Source organism: Leopardus geoffroyi, chromosome D1 (assembly GCF_018350155.1).
Source record: "Leopardus geoffroyi isolate Oge1 chromosome D1, O.geoffroyi_Oge1_pat1.0, whole genome shotgun sequence".
Taxonomy (NCBI): Eukaryota; Metazoa; Chordata; class Mammalia; order Carnivora; family Felidae; genus Leopardus; species Leopardus geoffroyi.
The window spans coordinates 16,703,340-16,724,457 of NC_059329.1; the positions used below are offsets into that span (position 1 = coordinate 16,703,340).

The 21,118-nt window shown below is 55.9% G+C and overlaps 3 protein-coding genes across 6 annotated transcripts; 1 reads left to right on the forward strand and 2 right to left on the reverse strand.

Moving 5' to 3' along the window:
* The first annotated feature begins 5,834 nt into the window (after window positions 1-5,834).
* On the forward strand, window positions 5,835-8,640 carry RNF26 (ring finger protein 26). The gene is made up of 2 exons (XM_045483154.1): window positions 5,835-5,953; window positions 6,040-8,640. Exon 2 carries the CDS (start codon window positions 6,425-6,427, stop codon window positions 7,724-7,726), a length of 1,302 nt encoding a protein of 433 aa, XP_045339110.1. The 5' UTR covers window positions 5,835-5,953; window positions 6,040-6,424; the 3' UTR covers window positions 7,727-8,640.
* Window positions 8,641-10,325: 1,685 nt separating this feature from the next.
* On the reverse strand, window positions 10,326-12,242 carry C1QTNF5 (C1q and TNF related 5). Its single transcript, XM_045483168.1, has 3 exons — window positions 12,118-12,242; window positions 11,569-11,825; window positions 10,326-11,211 (listed from the first exon to the last, which is right to left on the reverse strand). The coding sequence occupies exons 2-3, from the start codon at window positions 11,780-11,782 to the stop codon at window positions 10,694-10,696; spliced, it is 732 nt and encodes a 243-aa protein (XP_045339124.1). The 5' UTR covers window positions 11,783-11,825; window positions 12,118-12,242; the 3' UTR covers window positions 10,326-10,693.
* On the reverse strand, window positions 12,124-18,472 carry LOC123600785 (membrane frizzled-related protein). Of its 4 annotated transcripts, none has more exons than XM_045483165.1 (13): window positions 18,041-18,472; window positions 17,819-17,915; window positions 17,616-17,729; window positions 17,332-17,493; window positions 16,985-17,198; window positions 16,480-16,610; window positions 16,231-16,356; window positions 15,921-15,997; window positions 15,258-15,316; window positions 14,833-14,963; window positions 14,554-14,685; window positions 13,272-13,399; window positions 12,124-13,161 (listed from the first exon to the last, which is right to left on the reverse strand). In XM_045483165.1, exons 1-13 carry the CDS (start codon window positions 18,092-18,094, stop codon window positions 12,937-12,939), a joined length of 1,650 nt encoding a protein of 549 aa, XP_045339121.1. In that variant the 5' UTR covers window positions 18,095-18,472; the 3' UTR covers window positions 12,124-12,936. The 4 variants fall into 4 exon arrangements, with proteins under 4 accessions (XP_045339121.1, XP_045339120.1, XP_045339123.1 ...); XM_045483164.1 differs by lacking the exon at window positions 15,258-15,316 and adding an exon at window positions 15,397-15,545 and having other exon boundaries at window positions 18,041-18,429; XM_045483167.1 differs by lacking the exons at window positions 15,258-15,316; window positions 17,332-17,493 and adding an exon at window positions 15,397-15,545 and having other exon boundaries at window positions 18,041-18,439.
* Window positions 18,473-21,118: the final 2,646 nt, after the last annotated feature.

Here is a 21,118-nt window from a genome sequence, read left to right on the forward strand (position 1 = left end):
AATTGGCCAAACTGGAAGCAACCAAGATGGCCTCCAACAGGACAATGGATAAACAAACTCGTAGGTAAGGGATAAAAAGAAATGAGCTATCATGTCACAAAAAGCCATGGAAGAACCCTGAATACATATTGTGAATACATAGCATATTAGCACGATGCTAATTTGGAAAGGCTACGTACTATAAGAGTCCAATGACATGACATCCTGGGAAAGGCAAAACTATGGAGACCATAAAAATATTAGTGACGGTGGGGTTTGGGGGGGTTTAGATGGCTCAGTCGGGTAAGCGTGGACTCTTGATCTCGGCTCAGGTCGTGATCTCACGAGTTGGTGAGTCCGAGCCCCGCATCAAGCTCTGCCCTGATGGCATGGAGCCTGCTTGGGGTTCTCTCTCTCCTTCTCTCTCTGCTCCTCCCCTGCTTGCGTGCATACGTGCACTCTCTCTCTCAAAATAAATAAATAAACATTTTTTTTAAGTTAAAAAAAATATTAGTGTTGCTAGGGGGAGGAGGAAAAAAATTTAGCGATGGCCAGGGGTTGGGGATGGGGAGAGGCAGGGAAGGGATGAATAGGCGGAATGTGGGGATTTTTAGGGCAATGAAAATATTCCAGATAACACTGAATGGTGTATGTATATGGCCTCATACATTTGTCAAATCCCATACAAAGAGTCAACACTAATGGAAACTATGGACTTCAGTTAATGATAATAATAATAATAATAATATATTAGTATTGCCTCATCAATTATAAACAAAGTAAAATAGTCAAATAAACTTAGATTTTCTTGGTTAAACTTTTGTCAATATTATTATTAATTTTTTTAAAGTTTTATTTATTTTTGAGACAGAGAGAGACGGAGCATGAGCAGGGGAGGGGCAGAGAGAGAGGGAGACACAGAATCCGAAGCAGGCTCCGGGCGCCGAGCTGTCGGCACAGGGCCCGACACGGGGCTCGAACTCACGAACTGTGAGATCATGACCTGAGCCGAAGTCGGACGCTTAACCGATTGAGCCACTCAGGTGCCCCTGTTAATATTATTATTATTATTATTATTATTATTATTATTATTTGTAAACATTTATTTATTTTTGAGAGGGGGGAGGGGTGGGGAGAGAGAATCCCAAGCAGGATTCACGCTGTCAACACCGAGCCCCACGTGGGGCTTGAACTCGAGAACTGTGAGATCATGACCTGAGCCGAAATCAAGAACTGGACACTTAACCAACTGAGTCACCCAGGCGCCCCGAATCTACTTGTTTAACAGCATTGAGCCTGTGTTCCCGTCATGTGTCCCAGAGAGGTAGTGAAGTCAAATGTGATGTGTGTCTTTTCAGGATGTTTTATCTTTGGGCAGAACCACAAAACATTGTATATAATCTTTTTATTGTTCCCAAGAACGCCATCATGATCAGCGCAATTGAGGCCAGGTCTAGAAACAAGTTCACCTTTGTGCCCTACAGGGAACATGGCACAAAAAATGCTTCTGGAACTTTGTTTACCTTTACTAACCACGTCAGTCACATCATCATTGACTTGCCCTCAACGATCTTTTAAATCAATGCCTAAAATTACGAGGTGCTTTTTTTCAGTCTTTTCCTTCCATTAAAACAGAGCTACAACCAATTAAATATGTATGCATGTTTCACCTAGATGTACATATATGCACCGTTTAAACTATCTGAGTTGACATTACAGATGTTCCTCAGCCATTGCATTAGTTTCTGAGTACTTCTGGAACCGCAAATTAGAACAAGAAGAAAAGCATGAGGATTCGACTAGTTAATTAATGTATTTCTTTTCTTACCTAAGCATTCTAACTGCTCGAATCCTCTCCCACATAAAAATTCAGGAGTTTTGTTTGTGGCTTTTGGACACAGTCCCCTCAGAGATGCAGGAAAGGGCTTCCCTGGGCCCAAATGGTGTCATGAACAGAGCTGATGTTTAGGGTTATGAGTTCTGCTGTGCCAATGCCAAGCCCTGGATCCTGATGGACCAAGCAAAACATTTTTTGGTATGTTTGTGATTTGCGGGGCCCTTAGCTGGTGTTGGGAGGGAACAGGGTGGAGGGGGCAGAATGAAAACAAACCTATGAATGTACCTTTCTATACAGTTTGGATTTTGGGACACTGTAAATGATTTGTATAAGTCAAAAGCAAAATTGGATCAGAAAGGAAAAAAAAAATCCAACTCTAAGCCACGGCAGTAATAGAAATTACACCGAATGCTTGATGGGGAGCCGAAGGGGAGGGTTAAAGGACACACAAGATTACAAACAAGACCCCTGAATTGGACATTCTTTCATGGTTTTACCCCATCTTTAAAATCCCCTTTCATTATGGCAGCTCGCATCTCTCACCTAGCAAAGCAAAAGCCCTCCCGCAGTTAGCGCCACAGCAGAAAGCGAGTTGTTGATCCAGGAGGCCCCTTGGGGTCAGGTCTCCCCACTACAACTTCTGTGATAAAATTCTACAAGGATAGAATGTGCCTCTAGGCCTTAAATTTTCTCCAGATCTGGCTGATTTTCTTCTCAATCACTGCAACTCATGCTAGTAAGCAATTTGAACTTCCTCCTTAATGTCCGTGTAAGATCTTACCGCCAACTCTCTCCAGTCTCCTTTCTCCAGCCTCCAAACAGGTGATGACCCCCGCTTTGGCAACTGTGGGTTTGAACCCGCTCTTATCTGAAACACAGTCCTGGAGGAAAAAGAAACATTATCAAGTTAGTAAGAGATACCACTTGACTCCAAACCAAGTGATCATTTCCAAGGTCACCTCAAGGGGAGTGGTTTAAAACCTCTCAGCTCTAGGACGTGCCTCGGCTTCTCCACGGGGGTGTCAGCCCAGCACTTCTTTATTTTTTTTATTTTTTTTTTTTTTTTAATTTTTTTTTTTCAACCTTTATTTATTTTTGGGACAGAGAGAGACAGAGCATGAACGGGGGAGGGGCAGAGAGAGAGGGAGACACAGAATCGGAAACAGGCTCCAGGCTCTGAGCCATCAGCCCAGAGCCTGACGCGGGGCTCGAACTCACAGACCGCGAGATCGTGACCTGGCTGAAGTTGGACGCTTAACCGACTGCGCCACCCAGGCGCCCCAGCCCAGCACTTCTTTAAAAAAATTTTTTTTAGTTTATTTATTTATTTATTAAGAGAGAGAGCGAGCAGGGAGGGGCAGAGAGAAAGGGAGAGAGAATCTCAAGCAGGCTCCACACTGCCAGCGCAGGGCCCTACGTGGGGCTCAAACTTGCAAACCATGAGATCATGACCTGAGCTGAAATCAAGAGTCAAAGGCTTAACCAAAGCCCAACACTTCTTTAATATATATATATTTTAAAAGTTTATTTATTTATTTATTTATTTATTTATTTTTTTCAACGTTTATTTATTTTTGGGACAGAGAGAGACAGAGCATGAACGGGGGAGGGGCAGAGAGAGAGGGAGACACAGAATCGGAAACAGGCTCCAGGCTCTGAGCCATCAGCCCAGAGCCCGACGCGGGGCTCGAACTCACAGACCGCGAGATCGTGACCCGGCTGAAGTCGGATGCTTAACCGACTGCGCCACCCAGGCGCCCCAAAAGTTTATTTATTTTTGAGAGAGACAGAGTACGAGCAGGGGAGGGGCAGAGAGAGAGGGAGACACAGAATCCGAAGCAGTTTCCAGGCTCTGAGCTGTCAGCACAGAGCCAACACAGGGCTTGAACCCACAAACCATGAGGTCATGACCTGAGCCGAAGTCGGACGCTTAATTGGCTGAGCCAACCCAGGCGTCCCCGAAGCTCAGCACTTCTTTTGCATTGTGTTCACACGGTAATTTTCAGCTGTTTCTAGCTGAAGAACGGAGAGCATTTTGCAATACTCCAATTCATTTATCACAAGAATTTTGGCCACACAGAAAACCTCTGCCTGCCCACAGCTGGGCTGCCAGTTGAGTCAAAGGTTATAACTCATTTAAGTGGCTTTGGCGAGTCTCAGGTCACTCAGAGGGAAGGCTTTGGTCCCAAACGAATGGAAATACCGTTTTAGAGGATCCTGCCAATTCTAAGAATGTCTTTCTTGGTGTTGAAAGCTGGCTGGTTAATTGCACACAGTGTAGGCACAGCAAGTTTGCTGAGTTTGAAACATGGTGAGTTTGAAGTACCATTGTGATATTCAGGCACTGTCTATGTCTAGGAAGCACTTGGAACCTAAACTTTGCAAGAGATTCAGGCTGAAGGCACAGAATTGGAAATCATCATGTAGACAGAAGGGGCCATGAAAGAATACAGGAGAGTGTAATGTCCAGGGGCCAAAGGTGGAGGAAATGGTCACTGGTATGACGTGCTGCAGAAATACAGATTAAGAACACGTTAGTGTTCACGGAACAAGGAAGGTTTCTGAAGAGAACAGGTTACCGGTGGGGAGATCAAACATCTTGAAATGGAGGTGGGTGTATTCTCCAAGATTTGAAATTGGGGAAAAAATGCACAGTCGGACAATAAAAACATCAGTAACAACAATCACAACAGACCATGATCTGAGCAGGAGGCTAAACCAAATCTTTATTTATGCTCCCTTGTTTAGAGAGATTAGCATTTTGTGGGGATAGAGACAGACTCTTCTGTAAAATCAAATAACAAAATAGGAAGTTGGAGTCTGATGGCTAGAGAAAGGGAGGGGAAATCCCAAGAGGAAGAGGAAGAGGAAGAGGAAGAGGAAGAGGAAGGGAAAAACATGTCTCAGAGAAAACATTAAGTTGGGGCCTGACAGGTGTGAGAGAGAGGCTGGAGCAAAACCAGTGGAGTTGTAGGAACAGCAGTCCCTGCTCCACACTATGCTGTAACCCTGTTGGGACCCCGCATCTCAGTGAAGGCTTGCTGTATACCTCAGCTTTGTATTAGTGATGCTTTGGGGAATGAGGGATTCAGGTAGTGCTTCGGGTTGGGAGGGTGAAGGGGGACAAACACTTTTAGGAGTCCAGGCCAGAGTGGAGATGAAGCATTCAAACGAGCAGGAAATTAAAGCAATGGTGACCAGGGGAAGGATAAGACAGACCCCCAAGTATTCTTGGCATTGGTAGAGAACACCAGGTTTGGCTTCTCAATATATTTGGGGTGGGGACTCAAATATATTTTGAATATTAAAGGAAAGGATAACTCGTTGAGGAACCTGGAGCCGCCCAGGTGTAGATACCTAACTACAATGTTCTAGTAAACAAATAATAGGGGCTAGTGTAGGAGGGTGAGCTATTTCTCGTCTGTGGCCTCCTTTTCATAATCACAATCAGGTAATCTAAAGATGCTGAGAAAAACTGATGGCGCCAAAGGAAACAGTTTGGAATAGCAGCTTGGGAATGCCCTGTAACAACAATGTTTCCCCTCGTGAACGGCTTGAGAGAAGGCACCCCCTTAACCATTATTTGTATCCCCAATGTATCTGCAGGAGCTCAATAAACGATAGACTAAATGAATGAATGAACAGAGGAGGACGAGGCAGCGAGTCTGAGGAGGATGTGGAGGCGGTAAAATCCCAGAGTCCAGCCCAGAGGCAGTAACCGTCAACAGCACCTAAAAAGTTCACAATCGAGGGCTAGGAGCAAGAACAACTCCCGTATTTGGCCCAGTCCAAAATCCTGCTGTTAGGGGGCGGGACTAGGAGGAGGGCATATTCCACTTCTGCCCGTCAACTGACCAATCACCGCCTCAAAGGGGCGGGACTTCATTCTGTCCCCGCCCTTTCCTCTGGAAAGTAAATACGTTCGGGCACCGTTCAAACAGACCAATGGGTGCCGGATGTTTCCTGCGGTTGCTCCTCAAGATTGGTCGGAATTCGTCGTCCCGCCCCCCTTGTCACGCTTTTTGCCCCACCCTTTCGCACACAAGATGGCGGCGCCCAGCGGAATAGAGGCCGCGTTTGGGGTTTGCTGAAGCTGACTCCCTTTCCCCCTGCCCCTTTGGACGCAAAGAGCCGCGAGCCCCGAGGACAGGGGCCGGGCGGGGACAGCGGTTTCTGCGTAGCTGGGCCGCGAGCCCGCGCCCAGCCTGCGCCGCCCCCACCCGGCCCCGGCCCGATCCCATCCGTTCCCGGTCTCCTCTCGGTCTGACCCACTGCCCGGCCGTGGTTCGCCACCACCAGGCCTCCAAAGCTGAGATATCTCCTCCAGCCCGGGCTCACCTCCACTTTAGAGATGTTTGGCCTCTTCCCTTCCAAACGGGCCGCATTCAAAACCGGGACTCCTGGACCAGCACCTGGTCTCCTTTCCCTCCACTGAGACTCCACTTCGCTCTAACCCACTCCTTCCTCTGTTTCTTGATTCTTCCTGGCTTGGAGACTGCCTCACTTCCCTTCCAAATTAATCTCCGACGCCCCCAAATATTATTAACCTTGACACCTTCCTCAACCGGGAGTCAGACTTCCTTTTGGATTAACCTCCACAGTCCTATCATGGAGGCTGTGTACCTGATAGTGAATGGGGTGGGCCTTGTGCTGGACCTGCTGACCTTGGTGTTGGATCTCAACTTCCTGCTGGTGTCCTCCCTCCTGGCTTCTCTGGCCTGGCTCCTGGCCTTCATCTACAACCTGCCACACACGGTACTGACTAGTCTTCTGCACCTGGGCCGCGGAGTCCTGCTTTCACTGCTGGCCTTGATCGAAGCCTTGGTCCGGTTCACCTTTGGGGGCTTGCAGGCCTTGTGTACTCTGATGTACAGCTGCTGCTCTGGCCTGGAGAGCTTAAAGCTCCTGGGGCACCTGGCCTCTCACGGGGCACTGAGGAGCCGGGAGATACTGCACCGGGGTGTCCTCAACGTGGTCTCCAGTGGCCATGCTTTGCTGCGCCAGGCCTGTGACATCTGTGCCATTGCCATGAGCCTGGTGGCCTACGTGATCAACAGTCTGGTCAACATCTGTCTCATTGGCACTCAGAACCTTTTCTCCCTGATGCTGGCCCTGTGGGATGCCGTGATGGGGCCACTGTGGAGGATGACGGACGTTGTAGCTGCCTTTCTAGCCCACATTTCCAGCAGTGCTGTGGCCATGGCCATCCTCCTCTGGACCCCCTGCCAACTAGCACTGGAGCTCCTAGCGTCAGCTGCCCGCCTCCTGGCCAGCTTCGTGCTTGTCAATGTCACCGGCCTGGTGCTGCTGGCTTGTGTGCTGGCGGTGATGGTGACCGTGTTGCACCCGGACCTCACTCTGAGACTGGCCACCCGGGCACTCAGTCAGCTCCATGCCCGGCCATCCTACCACCGGCTGCGAGAAGATGTCGTGCGGCTATCTCGCCTGGCACTGGACTTGGAGGCCTGGCGCCGAGTCTGGAGCCGCAGCCTGCAGCTGGCCACCTGGCCGAACCGGGGAGGGGCCCCCGGGGCTCCTCAGGGTGGCCCGAGGAGGGCGCCCTCGGCCAGGACCTGGCGACAGGACACTCTTCCTGAAACAGGGCCCAGATCAGAGGCAGAAGAGGAGGAGGTCGGGACGGTCAGAGCAACAGCTGCCCGCGGCCGGGAGAGGCTCAATGAGGAGGAGCCCGTAGCTGGGCAAGACCCATGGAAGTTGCTCAAGGAGCAAGAGGAGCGGAAGAAGTGTGTCATCTGCCAGGACCAGAGCAAGACGGTGCTGCTGCTGCCCTGTCGGCACCTGTGCCTGTGCCAGGCTTGCACTGAAATCCTGATGCGCCACCCCATCTACCACCGCAACTGTCCACTCTGCCGCCGGGGCATTCTGCAGACCCTCAATGTCTACCTCTGAAGACTCCTTCCCTGTCGGCCCACCCGTCTGTGCTCCATGAAGCCACCTGTGCTAGGACAGCTTTAACACCCGACCTCTCGGTTTCCGGCCTGATTTCCCTCCTGCCCCCATGGCTGTGATGCCAAGCCTCTAAGCCATACATCCAGGACATTGAGATAGGATACTCTGGAAGACTTATGAGCCGGGTGGGGCAGGGTAACAGCTCTTCCTTACCCTGTGGGTCCCTGTGACGCCGGAGGTGGTGAGTGTGTCACACTATGCAAGGCCCCGAGACTGCCGTGGACTCCCCTCCAGGTTGCCAGGGCCCATCCAGATGCCAGCCTCTGGGGCTCCCCACCCCGTGCTTCTGGTTTTTCTGTTGGGGATTTGCAGGTCCTCTCCCTGGCCCCTCCCCATTTCCTCCCCAGCTTCAGCCACAACAAAGCACTGTCATTTGGGTGTTTGGGCAACTCAGGGGCCTTGGAATGATCTTGAACCTTTGCTTTCAGCCAGAGCGCCCGTGCCCTGGTAAGCCTTGGGGATAGTATCTCTCAGGTGCCCTTAGAGCTACCACTTCTGCCTGTCTTGATCTTACGAGGCTCCCTCCCAACCTGATCCAAGAGCTAGGATCAAGAGTTTACCCCTTGGAGGGTGGGTGTCTGCACCTGGCTTTGGGACCACATACCCTCTGGCACCCCAGCTCCACTGGGAGCCTCAGGAGGGATAACCAGATTTCTACTCCTACCCTTTTCACTCCCCATATCACAGAGAACATTGGCATTCCCCTTCTGTTTGTCTCTCCCTGGCACTGGGGAGGGCAGACCGTGCACATTTGACTAGGGTCCAAATACAGAAGGGGCCAGCCTAGGGGCATGCAGCTCCCTGCTGGGTCTGTGTGGCCCAGTTTCTAGTGAATAAAGTTCTGTTGACCGCTCTGACAGCCTCTGTGTGCATCCTTACAGGGGCGAGCAGTTGGTCAGGTTGACTGATGCTGCAGCAGGGTCCTTTGGTCCTGCTGGAGTCACTGTGGTCTGGGGGGACCTGGTGGGGGAAGAGATAATAGGATGTGAGTACTGTGCCTCGGGGAGAGCCCGTGCCAAGGGTGGCTGAATCCACCCCCGATTTGTGCCTTCTCACACACCTGGCTTTGGAAAAGCCCTCCCCGTCTTTTTCTACTTTTGCCAGAATGAAGTCCCAGTACGGAGGAGTTGCGAATGGCTTCCCAGCTTCTCTGGTGCCACTCGTCCCAGGAGGGATTTGGGGTCCTTGCTGTCTGGAGTCCAGTCTACCCTCTGGTCCCTGGAGGAACTGGCCCTTGACTTTGTGTCTCTTGGCATGGTGTGGGGCTGTGGTGGGCTGGGGTGTGGCTGTGAGGCCTCCTGGTGGAGAGCTGGGAGCTGAAGCCTAGGACCTGAGCCCAGTCCCCACTGGTCATATCTGCCCTCACATGACCAGCAAGAGGGGGGCGGGGCACTCCCCCATAATTGTATGTTAAATCTAGGAGCATAATGCCAGGGGCAGCTTTCTAGAAGCCGTTGGGTGGTAGGGGGGGTGGGGTGAAGAGGGAGAAAGGGTAGGTCGGGAAGAAACTGAGAAGAGGCCCCACCACATTCTTTGGGGGTTGAGAGGCTGAATTGATTGTGGGTCTGGCAAGCCCTGGTTTGTTAGTCATTGGGTTGGGGGTGGGGCTGGGGCTGGGGCTGGCTTCTGGAGGTCTGAGGAGGGGAACCTTGAAGGGGCTTTGTGGCTAGCCTCAGACTTAGTGGCGCGGCCCACCCAGGCTATGCCCAGCATGGTGGGGGAGTTCTTCACGTCCATTTTGGAGTTGGGAGGCCTGGGGAGAGCTCCCCGCCCCCCCCCCCCCCCCCCTTTCACCCAACCCTAGGGGAGTTGAGCGCGGGGAGGCTTGGCTCCTTTCAGTCTCTGTTTAATGTGAGGATAAACATTTTCTGAGAGAAGATAAACTTCCTGAGCTGGGAGCAAAGGACCCCTTTTTCCTACACCCCCATCCAGAATTACATTGGCAGACGTCAATACCCCATCCTCCCCCCTAACCACCCGAAGCAGGCATGAGCTCAAGCTCTTCAGGATCATTGCTGCTTTCTGGAGCTGGGACGCCCTCTTGTGGTCATCTCAGAAATTACTTATCTCTAGCCACCCAGGAACGCACCACTTCCCTGGGATGGGGGACAGAGAAATAGCTTTCCAGTCATCTAGAGACCAGGCAAGCAGCCAGAGCAGTCACAAATGCAAACCCCGGGCTCCATTTTTGTTGATCAGGGCAGGGGTGTGTGTGTGTGTGTGTGTGTGTGTGTGTGTGTGTGTGTGGTGAAGGTAGCTCCCGCCCCATTCATATGACATCTTTGAGTTAGGAAAAGGTGGTCAGAGCCCCATGTCAGAAGGCCACTCTCCTCAGCCAGGCACTCCTATTCACGTCCCACACGACTTAGGGGCAGCTCTATGGAGCGGCCTCTCGGTCAGCTAGGCCTGCATCCTGTATCTCTTGCCCCACGGCTCGTCCAGCCCAAGAGCCCTTCCTTCCGCATCGCTCCCTCTCCCCTCCCCCATCCTCAGAATCAGGGCATCCCCACCACTTAAAGAAGAAAGGCTGAGCCAGTAGGAGGATTTTTTGGGGGGAGATTTATTGAATGGTCTCTGAGAAAAGGGCCCAGGAATAGGAAGGACAAGAGAGGACCCAGAGAAGCAGAGCACCAGGAAGGGGGCACCCCACCTCTGGGGTCCCGGGCCAGAGCAACTGGGGGACCCACACCTGCCAACACAGAGTGCCCCTTGGTTTTGGGCAGAAATCCAGCCACTGCCCATATTGCCAGCCCTGATCTCAGCCTCTGTCCCCATTCTCTGCCAGCAGCAGGACGGAATCATTCACAACATCCCAAGGGGGGGCCAGCCCTCCCGGATATGTGACTGTCAGAGTCACACCCTCCTTCCCTAGGAGTGAGAGAGCGTGAGCTCGCTTTCCAGTGAGCATCAAGCGAAGACAGGGGAGTTGTGCCAGTCAGAATACACCAGAAACCCCGAGAAGGTGCTGTCTGTCTTGATGCTGGCATAGATGCCAATGTAATCACCCACGCCCACCTGCACCCACACCTGGTCCTCTGGCTCCAGCCTCACCATGGCGCCCCCGGACAGCGAGGCTGGCTTGGGCCACCCTCCAAAAAACTGGAAGAAAGAGGCGATGGACTCGCCGTTCTTGACCAGATCGAACTGCAGGCTAGCCCGGTAGACGGTGGCGTGGACCGCGAAGTAGTAGACCCCGGGCACCTGGCAGGTGAACTTGCCGGTGGTGGCGTCGTAATGTCCCTGCTCGTTCACCAGCACGCGGTCGAAGGGTAGGGGCGCGTCCGACGGCGGAGGCACCCGGCTCTCCGAGCGCTTGGCGCTGAAGGCGGAGCGCGGAGGTACTGAGCACTCGCCCGCAGGCCCGGTCGCCCCCGCGGGTCCCGCCTCTCCTCGCGGCCCGGGCTCCCCCCGGGGCCCCGGCAGTCCTGCGGGGTGCGGGCAGCGGTTAGGGCGAGAGTGGCGGCGGCGGCCGCCCGCAGCGGGGTGCACGGAGGGCGACGCTGAGCACCCTCCCCACCCTCTCTGGGGCTCCCTGCCGCCGCTTCCCCGGCGAGGGCCGCCCCGCCGCCCGGGCCCCGGGCTCCGCTGCCCGAAGGGCCGGGGCGGACCCGAGCGGCGGGCCGCAGAGGGTCCCCGGAGCCGTGGCCTGCGGCGGGCTGAGTCACCCTCTCGGCGCCCCGCTCCCGGAGCCCGGCGGCGCCCCCTGGCGGGACCCCGAGGCCCGGCCCTCCGCCCCGCGAGCGCGGACGGCCCCGCGGACGGCGACCCGGCGGCCTTCTTACCTGGCCTCCCGCCCTCGCCTTTCTCTCCCGGAGCCCCGGGCGCGCCGTCTCGCCCGTCGCGGCCGTCGCGGCCGGGCAGGCCCTGGCTGCCGTGGTGGCCCGGCGTGCCGGGGAGGCCGGGGTGCCCCGGACACAGGCTGGGGATCTTGTTGTCGTCCAGCGGGGGCGAGCCGGCCGCCAGGCCCAGGAGCAGCACGGCGACGAGCGGCCTCATGGCGCTGGCACGGGGACTCCGGCCGCCGGGGTCCTCTCGCAGTCTGTGGGTCAGGCGGGACGGGAGTCGGGACCCAGAATCCGGACCCAGAATCCCACTCGGCGCGGCCGAGCGCGTCCCCACCCCACTGCCGTGGGCCCGAGGCTGAGCGGCCGCGGGGGAGAGGAAGGAGGGTCGCCCCCGGAGCCGAGGAGACAAGAGCGCTGGGGGGGAGGGGGGGGCGGGGTGGAGGAGGGCAGGAGAGGCTGGCCGCCCCCGTCCCGCGCCCCCCGCCCGGTCTTTCCCCCAGCCCCCTCCCGTCCCCACTCCTCCCTCCTGCTCTCCGCCAGACTCACCCCCTCCCGGCTCCCGGGGCCTCCTTCGGGGCGCTCGCTCGCTTCTCCGGACCCTCCAGCTGACCCCTGTCCCGCCCCCGCGCTTCTCCCCTGCCAGGCGTCCCCTGCCCTCTTCGCCCCCCTGGTCCCGGTTCGCTCCCTGCCGGCTCCGCTCTGCTCCTCCCAGACTCCAAGAGGAAACCAGTTGTTCAGGGGCCAAGAACTCCGAGCCGGGAAATAGCAGGGAAATAACTCGTGGTGTCGCCCGGCCGCTGGCCAAGGTTTGGGAGAGAAAGGAGGGGGAGAGAGTCTTAGCTGGGCACAGAGAGGCAGAGCTGTGTGAGACAGACACTCAGGACACCCACTGCTCCAAGGAGCCGAAGGAGAGGTGGTGCGGTGATGGAGACCAAGGACCAGACTAGTCCAGGGGAAATAGAAGCTGAGAACCCAGGTTGGAGAGTTCTAGAGGCAGACGGACAACCGGATCCCCAGGACTCAGAGCAGGGCCTGCCACAATTCCTAGGCACTCAATACATTTTTGTTGAATAAATGACAAAAGTCAAAAGGCAGGTGATGGAGAACCTGAAAAAGGAGGTGGCGAGGGGAGGGCAGAAGATAGGAAATGGGGGTCAGAGGCTTGGGTGGGAAGCAGTCCTCACTGTCAATGGCATGGTGTGGAGCTGGGGCAAGTAAAGGGACAGGGAAGCTTCCATCAGCCCCTCTGGGGACTCCTCTTCCCCTCCCTGGGAGGCTCCAGAGAGGATGGGCAGAGTCCCCTGCCTGCCCGCCCTGATAGGCAAAGGTGGATGGGCAGGCAGAGGGCAGGTGCCTGCTTCAGGGTCAGGGCTGGGCACAAGCCTCCAGGCCAGCCGCCTCAGGCAGCCTGTTGCAGTTGAAAGGCCAGGGGGTGCCCAGTAGAGCCAGGCCGGACTGGCACTGGAGCTCTGCCTCCTGGCAGACAGAGCGGCAAGGGGGAAGGACGCTGCCTGTGGGGGTGCAATGGGGCACAAGCAGCCCACAGAGGAGCCTCCGGAAGTTCTGGTAACAGGGTAGACTTGTCAGGCTCTGTGGAAGGAGGAGATCAGCGCTCAGGAGCCACACTCTCACAGCTCCCTCCACTTCCGGCGGGGGGCGGGACAGGGGGGGCCCTCCCGATCTCTGCCCGGACGGAGCACCTTGTAACTTCTGAGGACCTCCATCACTTCCTCCTGGGTGGCCATGCCCACCCAGATGTTAGGGAAGGCTGTGGCGTTGTAGCTCAGGCCGATGCACATCTCCACCTGGACGGGTTCACAGGCCAGCTCTGTAGGGGCGGGAGGGGAAGATCACTGTGGGGATACACTGGCTGATGACCTGGGGCAAGTCACTACATTGCTCTCTCTGGGCCAGATGGGCATTGTTGTGGGAATCAAAGGCAACAACGTGGAGAGATGCTTTGCACATGTCGCGGGTTCTATCATCCTAGAGAGCCTGCCCAAATATCCTTTGCCAGCCCTGGGCATCATGCAGGTGTCTTTTCAATCTCTCAGAGCATGGGGCGCTGACACTGGCAGGGACTGCTCGGCATCCAGAAGGAACTCCCTGCTCTCACCTCCATCTTCTGCTTTTTTTTTTTTTTTTCTTCCCCTTTTTTTTAATAGGCTCCACACCCAACATGGGGCTTGAACTCATGACCCTGAGACCAGGAGTCACATGCTCTACTGACTGAGCCAGCCAGGTGGCCCTCACCTTCATCTCTGAGGTGGGCTGTGGAGAGGGGCTCTTTGTGTGACAAGGCTGGGCTGGTTCTTTTCTTAAAAAAATTTTTTTTAAATGTTTATTTTTGAGAGAAAGAGTGAGTGTGAGCGGCAGAGGGGCAGAGAGAGAGGGAGACACAGAATCCGAAGCAGGCTCCAGGCTCCGAGCCGTCAGCACAGAGCCCGACGCGGGGCTCGAACCGACAAACTGTGAGATCATGACCCGAGCCGAAGTCGGACGCTCAACCGACTGAACCTCCCAGGCGCCCCCTTTTCTTTTCTTTTTTGAATTTGTTCATTTATTTTGAGAGAGGGAGAGGGAGGGAGAGAGAGAGAAAACCACAAGCAGGACCCACACCAGCAGCATGGGGCTCGAACCCACGGACCGCAAGATCATGACCCGAGCGGAAACCAACAATCGGACGCTCAGCCGACTGAGCCACCCAGGCGCCCCAAGGCTGGGCTGGTTCTTGAAGCCCCACCCACTGACTCCCTGATTCCCACTTCCCTCTGGGGTGACATTAAGTACCATTGCCACCACTGGGTGAGAGTCCCTCCCGGACTCTGTGGAGTGGCCCCTGAGTCAGGATGGGGAACTCTCCATCAGGAAGGACAAGGGTGGGCCGTTAGGAAGTGTGCCTGTAGGGTTCCTATGAACAGGCACCCAGCTGGCTCAGACCGGCCGCGCCCTGCCCACGGTGCTCTGGGCCAGGCTTCTCACCTGGGGGCGGGAGCAAGGGGCTGCTGCAGTTGCCATTGCTGCTATCTGTGCAGTCTCTCCACGTGTCACACATCCACTGCGGACTCTTACACCCTCCATCGCGGCAGGAGAACTCTCCGGGCCCACAGGGATCTGGAGGCAGAGGGGGCGTGGCAGTGCCCTGGGACGTGCCTGTGCCCCCACACTGCCTTCACGGTGCCCCGACCAAGGTCCAGAGCCCTTCCTCGCTCTCCCAGAGGCAGCCGCACCGCCCACGCCCACTCACCCCGGGTCACCTACTCTCTGTGGCATTGAGGGCCCTGTAGGTGGCAGAGAAGCCCCCACTGCTGATGCCACGGTCTGTCCTAAAGAGCACCACCAGCTGGTGGCTGGAGGAGATGAGGCGAGGTGGTGGCTCCGCTCCACAGAACCTGCCCAAGGCGGAGAGCAGACCTGGGCAGGGGGCCCTCGGAGATCCCCGGTGTTCCCACGTCACTGTGACTGGCACTTGGGGCGATGCCAGAGGGGATGGGACACATGGCGGCTGACTCATGGAGCTTAGGCCCCCCCCCCCCCCGAGAAGAAGACACACATATGGAGCAGACGAGGAATTAAGCACACTGCTTGAACTTGAGCCAGTTGGAGATGGGAAAAACCAGGGAGGGTGTGAGGGGAAGTGGAACGGGCCCTTCGGGGCAGGAGAGGCAGGAAGGGAGGGCGCTGACCTTCCGCAGAAGGGCAATGTGGAGCAAAGGCTTTGGGCTGAGCAAGGACAAGCCTTTTCCTAGGGCGACAGTGAAGAGACCTCTGGCTTAGAGCAGAAGGAAGGATGGGATGTATCCGGGGCTCCTGCTCTGCTGCTACCTGCCCAGGAGGCCCAGGGCCCCTGAGGTGCTGGTCTCATACACCGCCACGTAGTCCAGCTCGCACTCGTCCTGAGCTTCTAGGCTGAAGTTGTACAGCTGCAATTCCACGCCACGTCCCGCAGGCACCGAGATATGCCAGGTGCAAAGCTGGGGGAGGGCACGGATGGAGTAGTTCGAGGGTCCCTTCTCCCATCCCCGTCTGGGCATCCAGGCTGAGCTCCAGGAGGGTTCCCTCCCTGCTGCAGGCTGGGTAGGGTGCGGGCGGGTGCAGCCCTCGATAGCTCTTATCCTCGGCGGTAGAAAGGCCCTTTAACTTGTCTGCTCTGAGAGATAAGTTTACCCAGCAGGAGAAACTTACCTGCCACCTAGAAAATGCTAAATACGGTTCCCTTTCTGCCTGTTTGAGCTCTGATCTTCCCAAGAACAAGGCAGTGTCTCCCATGCCGTTCCCAGTCACACAAACTGGGGGCACAGGTGTGCCCACGTGTGCCACACCGCCCTCCCCGTGGACCGCTGGCTTACCTGTTGGTGAGGGTACCTCTGCAGGTAGCTGGGAGCAGAGAAAGTGCCCTGGAGCCCAGTCAGATTCCCCCCACACCCTGCGGAGAGGAGGAGGGGCTCGTGAGTTTGCCAGGGTCTGTCTGTGCCTTCGCCCAGTCGGGCTGGCAGGGACCGCAGGGGAGAGTTTTTGGCCAGGCCCATGAGGAAGCAAGGTCTGGGCCAGAAGAATGCCCTGGCAAGCTTGGGGCTGGGCCAGAGCTGGGGAGCTCAGGCCGAACCCAAAGCAGATGCCTGAAGACAGTACATGCCCTGTGCCTGGCGGGGCCCATACCCAAGAGCTTGGTGCTGCAGTTGGCCTCATCGCTGCCGTCAGCACAGTTGGCAAAACCGTCACACATTGAGTCAGGTAGCAGGCAGACGAGCTGGTCACAGGGGAACTCGTCATGAGCACAGTTCCCTGGGGAGGGGCATCTGGATTCAGAACCCCCCCGTCCCCCCGAGTCTCCACCCCTTGGGCCAGTGCTGGAGGGGCGTGGAGACACTTGAGAGGTAGCCAGAGACATGGTGGGAAGACACTCACCGTTCCCGGGGGTCACGGCCTGGTACCAGGCATGGAAACCAGATCCTTCCACGCTGCTGTCAGAGACGAAGGCCACCCGGAGGCGGCTGGCGTTGGTGTTGAGTGTAGGGGGAGGCACCTTCCCACACACTCTGCAAGAAGCCAGGTTGGGCGCCATGGAGGCTCAGAGCTCAGGGCCAGCCAGACCTCTTTCTTCAAGCCCTGAACCGGTGGCGATGTGGTCAAAAGGGGCCATTTCATTTCCTGGGGAGCTCTGGCTTTCCTGACCTGCACTTCCATCCTTGTGGCATTTATTCATGGGTAAGATAGGTGGGGGCCCCATTTGACAGAGAGGGGAGGGTGACCTTCCCAAGGTCGTACAGCAGGCACGGGGCAGAGCTGGGTCCAGAGGTCAGGTCTCTCGGTGTCCTTCCAGCCCAGTCTTTCCCAACGCTGCTCCCTGGTTCTGCCCTCCAGACGGCAACGCAGGGCAGCGGTGAGATCTCCTGGGGGCAGGGGGACCCACCTGAGGAGGGGGCCCTCAGGCTCAGGGGAGATTTCCAAACGATCGAAAAGACAGGAGGCCACGCTTTCCATGCTGAGCGCTTCAATCTTGAGTTGTACTGCATGGCCCGCGGCCACCTGGATATGCCACACGCAGTGGGCGTTGGGTGGGTAAGGGTCTGGGTAGTTGGGGCTGCTGAAGAAGCCCCTTGGGCCAGGGAGGAGGCCCCCACAGGCTGCAGAGATGAAGGTTAGAGTTCAGAGCTCAAAAGGAGAGAGACCCTTTTATTTCCAAGGCTCCTCTTCCCAGCCCCCCTTCCTCCTGCCATCTTGGGCTCTTCTCCAGGAAGATCTTCCCTGGGTACTCACAGGACTGCGGTGAGGGGCTCATGCCTGCCTCCTTCAGCTGTCCTTTAGGGTTCCCTGTTGCTGGAGAGGGGGTGGGAGCGGTAGGGGTGGTGGTGGTGGTGGTGAAGCCTTGGGTGGGCAGTGGGTGATAGGAGGCCCCAGGCAGGGGTGTAGTCTGCAGCTCTGGAGGGAAGAAGATGGGGGAGTGGGATTCAGAGGAGCTGGTTCTCTAGGGGTGATGAATAGAGTGGCACATGGAATCTCATTCAAGAGCACTTTCAACCCAAGCAGGGCCCGGTACTCACGGGCTAGAATGATGGCCACCAGAAGCCCGAGCAGCAGGAGCAGGAGGCTGGCCAGCAGGAAGACACAGAGCCAGGAGAAGTGACAATCTGGCTGCAGCCCTCGGGGCCGCCGACCTGTGGGTGTGCGGGGTGGGATTTTGAGGGCCCCTTGGGCTCTCAGCTCCTGGGCCTGTTCTCCCCCCGTCACCCCCTGAGATGGTTACCATGCCAGGGAGCCGGGACGCTGCAGCTGGCATCCTCCCGGAAGGCCGGTGGGGGAGGCCCTGATTCAGGCTCAAAAGCAGGATTGCAGAACTCAGTCTGAAAGGGAAAGTCTTGAGGGCTGGGGGCCAGTGGTGGCGCTGCCTGGCTGGCGTGTCCTCTGGGCACGGCCAGCCCTAGGCAGGGGTCTGGGTCTTGGGAGAGGGGTCCTATGGGACCCTTACCTTGCTCAGCTCTGTCGCCTCCGCACAGAGGATGATATCTGAGCATTCCTTCATGGCTCAAGGCTCTGCATGGCTTTCCTGGAGTCCCTGTGATAGCCCAAGACCGCCAAGGGCCCACTCCCTGATCCGAAACTGCCTATCAAGGGGCAGCCTCTGCTCCCTTGGGGGAAGGGCTGCCAGACTAGACTGACTTTCAGACGGCCCTTGGCGGACCGGTTCAGGCTACTGGCTACTCGGTCTCTGTGTGGGGGAAGGATGCAGGCAGAAGGAATTCGCAAAGGCATGAAAGGGTCCCTTAATCCAACTCAGCTGAGGATGCTGAGGTCAAGAGCTTGGCTCAGGGCAGCAGTCCTTAAAGGCACAGGCAGTGGTGGAGGACACCCTGCAGAGGAAACCAGGTGCTCGGTGGGGGTGTGACCAGGGGAACTGGACACCCCACTTTCCTAACCTCACCCAAAGTACTGAGTGAGCTGGGGTGGGTGGGAAGGAGGACAATGCAGGCATAAGGGAGCCTTAGAAGTTAGGTGTCAAGGTTTGGCAGCTTTAAGGCCTATGAGCCCTAAGGGCCCTGGAAAAACCTGCTGCCCTCCCATCCGGGGACTGGGGCATTTAGCCAAGCCTGGGTCTTTGGAAGGTCCCTGTTAAAGCACCGGTGTGACCAGGACAAGGAGATAAGCCAGTATAGGAAAAACGTCGTATGTATGGGCTTCTTCTGTCTGTGCCGATGTGACTAGGGGAGCTTCAGGGGCTGGCTGCCTTTTCCCGGGCCCTTTAGGCTGCAGAAAAAGGGCAGAGGAGAAGAGGAGCCAAGTCCTTGGACAGGGGCAGGCCCTCAGCTAGGCGGTAGAGTCTGGCGGTCTGTGCCATTTGCTGCTGCAGGATAGAAAACCCACACTCTGCCACCTGGACCACTTCATGCCTCTTCCTCTGTGACGACATTCTCTTGGAAAAACCCAGCCTGGCCCAGCTGTCCTCCGGGAGAGAGAAAAGGGCTTGTTAACGGGTTTTGTGTTAGCCAGGCTCAGGCTGAGTCGGGCAGGGCAGGACAGGGTGGGGGCAGGGGCAGTATAATGACATTTCTGGCTACCATTTGCAGAGCATTATGTAGTAGGCCCTGGGCAGGAAGTCTTACTGGTTTCCCCTCCTTAGGTCGTGCTATGAGGTAGCATAATCATTTCACGAATGATGGCACCAAGGCTCCAAAGTGTTCTCCGTGGCACGCCACTTTCACCCTCCACTGGGGCTGAGGCATGTTGGTGACAGAGGGGAACAAAGCCAGAAACCCAGAGCGGAGAAAAGGGACAACAGAGATAGGTTCTGTGTTTCCTAAGGCAGCTGTCCTCAATACTCAGGGGAGACCCTTCACCCCTAGGTTCTTCTCCATTCCTCCCCTGGGGGGCTTTGGGCTGCTTTTGTATAGGGGGGCAAGCCTTTCTTTCTTGGACCCTCGGATGGGGACTGCTTTTAGAGGGTCTGAGAGGTCAAAAGTATTTCCATAATAACACTGAGACCTTATTTGTCTTTTCATCTGTGAGCACAGGGTACAGTTTTCCAGAGGCTGTGTGGGAAGCTTCTCTCTGGCTTTGCTGTTGCCCACAGCCGTCCTCTGGGCAAGGGAAACTTGGAGTTTCTAGCTCCCTTGGGCTTCTGCTTGTATTCCTGAAGGCATAGCTTCCTGTAGCCCCCCATGCTGACCCCACACACGGTTCTCTCCTTGGCTCTCTGTGGTTCTTCTTTCACCAGGAAGGGCGAGGCCAGACCGAGGTTGGCTGTTAATACTCTGGGACTCCGGCTCTCTAGCGTTCTCTCCTGCTGGTTCTCTAGCTCACACTTCCACTCCAGCCAGACCAGCCTGTTCGTTGTCCCTGGACCACGCTGTGTCCAGGCTCAACCTTTCATCTGGAATGCCTAATTTCTCCTTGTGCTCAGGGCCGGCACCAGAGGTGCGCATTAGGACCCGACTTCTCCTAGCCCACCCAAATCTGCCAATTTTACTCCTCCTCTCCTTGTTCACCGCCACCCCTAGCCTTGACCCTCATCCCATGGCAGTGCAATCCCAGCCAACCTTCCGCTATGTCTGAGAGGCAGGCGATGCTGAGTATCAGGAAATCAGCAATGCTCATCCCTTGGATTTGGGTCGTCCATACTGTGGCTCCACGTCAAGAATTCTGCTTGGTTTGGGCAATGCTAAACTCACTTGGCATTCCGAGCCTTTATCATATGTTGTTCGGAGGAGAAAAGGCGGCACGGGCATCCTGGGAGGCTGGGGAACCAAACACTGGCTAAGCATCACCCACTAAGAGAATGTGAATGGAATGTTGATGGTACAGTCCTGGAAATGTGTGTGTGTGCGTGTGTGTGTGTGTGTGTGTGAAATGCACAGCTGAGTACCTAGCATGTTCCAGACACTCACAACTCTGAGTAGGTATTGTTATGTTCGGATTACAGAGAAGGAAACTGCGAGGCTCAGAGAGATTAAATAATTTGCTTGTGCTGAAAATACTAGTCTCTTTCTGCTGCCTCCTGCCTCCCGCCCTGGTGCTTGTTTCTGCCTATAGAGCGATGAAGGATGGGGGCCCTCAGAGGTGCCCGGCCCAGTCCCTGCTGGGGCCCAGGTAGGTGATAGATTGTGCTGGTTTTGCTCTCGGGTGTGTGTGGATGTGTAGAGTCGGGAGCTCCCTTGCTATCCTGCCATTCAGCTCAGTTCCTAACAGACACGAGGTTGGAAAATCTGCTGCATAAAGTCCTGCAAAAAGCTGTCAATTATTCACCCAAAGGCAGAGTACTCAGATGGAAAGGGAACTGTCCCGCCTCTGCCACTGACAAACCAGGGACTTGAACAAGCCTTCTCTAGTGCTCGTGTCCTCACTGGAAAAGTGAGAAGGTGGACAAGGTGACCTCTGTGGTCCTGACGCTAAAGCTTTACAGAAAAAAGTATTTTCTGAGCGCTGGTCATTAAAAAAAAAAAAAAAAAAATCTAGAGTAACTCTATAAGCTGGAATCACGGAACCAGAGGCATGTAAGGCCCCCTAACTTGGGACTTGGAGGCATGTACTTAGACAAGAAGTGACTTAGAAA

What these genes read in the sequence shown, in the direction of transcription:
- RNF26 (XM_045483154.1), top strand. Translation starts at nt 6,425, where the DNA reads ATGGAGGCTGTGTACCTGATAGTGAATGGGGTGGGCCTTGTGCTGGAC.
- C1QTNF5 (XM_045483168.1), bottom strand. Translation starts at nt 11,782, where the DNA reads ATGAGGCCGCTCGTCGCCGTGCTGCTCCTGGGCCTGGCGGCCGGCTCG. An exon ending in AGGCGAGGGCGGGAGGCCAG is followed by an intron (nt 11,212 to 11,568) that starts GTAAGAAGGCCG and finishes CGCACCCCGCAG; the next exon opens with GACTGCCGGGGCCCCGGGGG.
- LOC123600785 (XM_045483164.1), bottom strand. Translation starts at nt 18,094, where the DNA reads ATGAAGGAATGCTCAGATATCATCCTCTGTGCGGAGGCGACAGAGCTG. An exon ending in GGCCGTGACCCCCGGGAACG is followed by an intron (nt 16,357 to 16,479) that starts GTGAGTGTCTTC and finishes GCCCCTCCCCAG; the next exon opens with GGAACTGTGCTCATGACGAG. An exon ending in CTGCAGCACCAAGCTCTTGG is followed by an intron (nt 15,998 to 16,230) that starts GTATGGGCCCCG and finishes TCCTCTCCGCAG; the next exon opens with GGTGTGGGGGGAATCTGACT.